This window comes from Penaeus vannamei, chromosome 10 (assembly GCF_042767895.1).
Source record: "Penaeus vannamei isolate JL-2024 chromosome 10, ASM4276789v1, whole genome shotgun sequence".
Taxonomy (NCBI): domain Eukaryota; kingdom Metazoa; phylum Arthropoda; class Malacostraca; order Decapoda; family Penaeidae; genus Penaeus; species Penaeus vannamei.
Genome location: NC_091558.1, coordinates 28,928,658 through 28,933,657, shown reverse-complemented (window position 1 = coordinate 28,933,657; position 5,000 = coordinate 28,928,658). Strand labels below are relative to the sequence as shown.

The window sequence follows — 5,000 nt, the reverse complement described above, 5'->3', positions numbered from 1 at the left end:
TAATGCTGCTGCTGCTTCTGCTGAAGATGATGATGATAGTAATGGTAATGGTAATAGTAATAGTAATAACAATAATAATGATGATGATAATATTATTAATAATAATTATAAAACAAAATAATAATACTGATAATAATAATAATGATGATGATGATGATGACAATGATGATAATAATAATGATGTGAAGTTAAGACTAAAATAAAACAGTAATGAGAATGATTTGGATGTTGATGAAGATGACAATGAAGATCTGGATGAAGATAAAGACGAAGATGAAGATAAAAATAAAGTTGAAAATAAAGTTAAAGATAAAAACAAAGATGAAAATAAAGAAAAAGATAAAAATAAAGATGAAAATAAAGATAAAGATAAAAATAAAGATGAAAATAAAGATGAAAATAAAGATAAAGATGATGATGATGATGATGATGATGATGATGATGACAATGTTGATGATGATGATGATGATGATGATGATGACGATGACGATGACAATGATGATGATGATGATGAAGATGATAATGATGATGATGATAATAGTGAGGAGGAGGAGGGGCGTAATTATCATTATTCCTATTATTACGGTTACTGTGGTATCCCCTAGATCCGACATTCGATTCAACTCCTGTACTGGTTATTCAGCAATTCAGACAGTTATGTACAAAACTGTATACCTTTCTAATAAACAATGAGTACTATTTTAAACCCGCTAAGAGATCTCCGCGGTGAAACTTAAATTTAGATGAAATTTGAAGAAATAACTGTGTACCTCCTGACCAATCTTCAATTTTTTTGCCAATAAATATATCGCTCTTTGATCGGGATATCTATTCAAGTCGTGGTACTATCATTAATATATTTCTATAATATTTAGATACCTTTCATAAAGATAAGACATGTTTGCCGTTATATATCCATTTTATATTGTATGGAAATAACTATTTGGGTGGCAAATCGCAATTATGACTGTGATTATAATGATGTTAGATATAGGAGTTTTGTCGGGTTGCAGTCTAAAATATTAACATATGATTATTTCCAAAGCACAAAGAAACACCTCAAGGCCATTCTCTAAAACAAACGCACGTGGGCCAAAATGTTTAACTTTTTTTGGCAAAAATCAGTGCGGACGAACAATTTTGAAAAATACACAATAATTCAGAGAAATGGCTTATAATAAATTTTCTTTGAACAACATTTTTTAGCTTGTAATTATATTTCAAAACAGCAGATAACCATTTCAAAGAGAAAATCAGTGGCAATTTTGTAAAACAATTAAATAACAGCATGCGTTTTTGTCTCATACCTCTACTGTACATTTGTTTGTTGGCTCATTGGCCTCATGATTTACTAACGTCGCCCAATACCCCGACCTCCCTCTTAGCTCATAACTCTGAACCCGGCCCCTGGTCAGTGACATTACGTATTATTGTTTCCCCAATGGATACCCATACACATCATCAAAACATGTAGAAAACTGAAATACACGTAATAGTTTAATATTAAGAACATAAAAAATAAAATAGAATATGAGTTCTGTTTTTTTTAGTTCCTCTTTCTTGCCTTTGGTTTTATCAGCAAACCACCCCGTATCTAATGCTCTAATATAACAGGCAATATATTTTCAGCTGCAAAGACATCATATTGTGAGAAAATGAAAAAAAAATCAGAGAATTAAAGATTATACTGAAAAATTTAAATTGGTGAAAGGTAAAATCATGGACTCTCAATTTTATTAGAGCTATAACAGGAGTTCGAGACGAATCGAAACAGTGAAACCGAACAGGGAAACCTGGAAAGGCAGCCCCATATTAATAAACGAAAAATTACAACCTAAATGTGATAAAGTTGGGGGCGTATAGGTGGTGGGATGAAAGGGGGGTCTTGGCTTGCTGGATTATTGGGGAGGAAAAGGTGTGATCCCACAAGAGACCCCATGCCCTGGGTGCAGAGGGCAGAGGGCGAGCTACCCTGCCCTGAGACTGCTCCTGTTCTCCTGTCTGCTTGGTCTCCGGTCTCTGTGACGATTCGTGTCATGGGCAGGTGCCTGCTTCTGAATTTTTGGGAGTCAGTTCTTCTCCTGCGGTAGAAGCTTTTGTTTTTGGAGGCATTTTTGGAAGAGGAGTGTTGTCAGAGTAAGGGGTTGTACAGGAGTTCACGAAAAATCGACCCTATTTGGATGGACTAAACAGAGTATTCAAAAGGTTTATATAAGGGGTAGTAGGACGGGAACGTGTGGAAGAGGTAGTTGTATTAAGAGATAGTACTGCTGAGCGGTGGACAATAAAGCTTCAGAGTAGTCATAAGGATGAAGGGGATAGTAGATGAAGGTGTGAGGGTAGAGCAGATGATGAGAAGAAAAATGTTTTTTGGAGGTTGATTTATGACTTGCGTGAATTATTTGAACTGGACTGAGGTCCATTGAGGAAGGTGTAGTTGCAGTGTTCTGAGTCGTGGTCAAAGAAGAGCCTAGGATTGGGAAATCGGAAGAATTTAAAGCTATGGGGTTGATAAACGGGCAAGCCTCATTGCCCCTAATAAGAATGCAAAATCTTCATTACTGGCCATAGTAAGACAGAAGTATGTTGGCGAGAGAAATAGTCCACCCCTAAGGGTCTCCTTGAGAGGTAAGAGCAAGACAACTAGACAGGGAAATAACGTGACCATGACTCCCTCAGGCAGTTCAAGACTGGCACCATGACTCACACCCTAGGAAGTGGGTAGTAAATGTTAGAAGAGAGAATGAAATAGAGAGGGGAAGAAAATACCGTGCAAACTTAGTTAAACCAAGGGCTGAGGCCCAAGGTAGGTTCCAGTCTTCGGCATGGCAACAATTGGCATGGGATTAGTGGTGGGGGGTGGGGGGCTGATTAAGCAGCTCTGATCATTAGGGGACATTCTTTCCCCCTTTTTGTGATCTTGACCTTATTAAAAACCCTTGATGATACTTTCATTGCAAGCTTGACCTGCTAGTGTTTATTAAATCTTTACCTTTGCAACTTGTTATAAGACATATAAGCTATGGACACTGGCCTTTTTTAACAATGACCATACATGTTTTTTATCATATTTTGCAGCTCTGACTTTATGCGAATGTGATCCTAACATTTCTGTGACATTTTAGGGTGTTTTACCTTAATAGAATCACCTTGACCTTATTGTTAAAAAAAATTCAGCCCTGATTTTCTTGTGTCCTTGACCTATTTTGCCTTTTCTCTGTGATAACCTTGTTACTAATGTTAACTTTATTTTTACTCTTTTCAAACTAATGAAGATGGGACTGGGTAGCTATGTTTATTGAGACATAGGTTTTCAAAAATTGTGGTAGTGTGGTAGTTGTGGCTAGACCAATTGGGAATGGTCTTGCTATATTCAGAGAGTTACTGTTATAAGTCTTTAGGATTTGTGATGGTGATGGCGTGAAGAATGGTGGTGACTAGACTAGTTGGAAATGTGTTCAGGAGAGGGACACATGGGGGACCACATAGTTCACTACAATATATATATATATAAATGTATATACACATGTTTATTTTTATATACATACATAGACATATATGTATATATATATATATATATATATATATATATACATACATACATACATACATACATACATACATACACACACACACACACACACACACACACACACACACACACACACACACACACACACACACATATATATATATACATATATATGTATATATGTATTCATTTACATATACATACACACACACACACACAAACATATATATATGTATGTATATATGTGTGTGTGTATATATATATATATATATATATATATATATATATATATATATATATATATATATATATATATATATATACACACACATACACATCTTCAAAATTGATTGGTGGTGGTAGAGGTAATGATGATGGTGATGTTGGTGGTGAAGGTGGTGGCTTTTGTGTTTTGATGGTGGCACAGTGATGGAAATGACAGTGATAATGATAAGTCAGAAAATTAATCGAATTGAAGATAGTAATGGTAAAATATAATAAATATAATAGTAAAACAGAATAATAAAATATATGCATAATAGAAAGTGATAATTATCATCAAAATAATGAAAATGAAAATTATCATATGAAAACCTTTAAGATACTGTTACATAATTGTAATAAAATGGAAATAATAGTAAAAACAAAGTGGCAAATTGTAAATAAAAAAGTGATAATGGTAATGAAGGACAAGAAATATTTGAGATGGTAGAATATTTTAACAAAGTTTTTCAAGTGTTTTATGTAGAGAGAGATTTTATTGATCAAGAGCACATGCTAAGTTGTTATTGTATTATTTACAACAAATGACTTTGGATATATGAAAGCCAGTACTTAATGAACTACTTGCTAAAATATGTAGATAATTTGTAGGATAGTATAGTAAAGTAATGTATTGATTCCATATTCTCATTAATGATCATAAAATATAGTTATTTTTAATATATATTCCAGTTTTATTTCTAATCTCAAAAATATTTGCTATTCTAAAGCTAAATATCCAGCAGATTCTGAATTAATTGAAATAATTTTTATAGTCATTCTAGAGTGGGCGACTAAAAATCTTTTAACAAAAAATATTTATTCATTAAGAATCTTCTCCATAATTATAAAACAATAGAACAAAATCAAGGATTGTTACACTGAATTAAAGATAGTACATTGCACAGCACCTTTTTGCATACATATACATGAATGTTAATAGTAGAAAAGTAGAAAATATTCACCAAAAAATGCTTATCCTTACTATATAAACTTCTATGCTTATCCTTACTATATAAACTTATTTGCTTTTCCTTATTAAATAAACTTATTAAGTACTAATCAAGAAATCTTGATGTGTAGTAAACACATCATATCCATGTGCTAGGTGGATCTAAAACCTGCTAATTTCCTTTCACAATCCATTTAATATTGACTAACTCCATCAGCATTAATTTAACATTTCATCTGGGACTATTTCAAAATG

At 33.1% G+C, this 5,000-nt stretch overlaps 1 protein-coding gene across 6 annotated transcripts in view; it reads right to left on the bottom strand.

Moving 5' to 3' along the window:
• Nucleotides 1-4,596: 4,596 nt before the first annotated feature.
• Nucleotides 4,597-5,000, bottom strand: part of Mnat9 (microtubule-associated Nat9) — a 13,774-nt gene continuing 13,370 nt past the window's right edge. For all 6 annotated transcript variants that reach the window (XM_027359210.2, XM_027359232.2, XM_027359217.2 and 3 more), the window contains exon 2: nucleotides 4,597-5,000. This exon is cut by the window's right edge and continues 575 nt beyond it. In XM_027359210.2, the coding sequence (XP_027215011.1) occupies nucleotides 4,965-5,000 (36 nt within the window). In that variant the 3' untranslated portion in view covers nucleotides 4,597-4,964.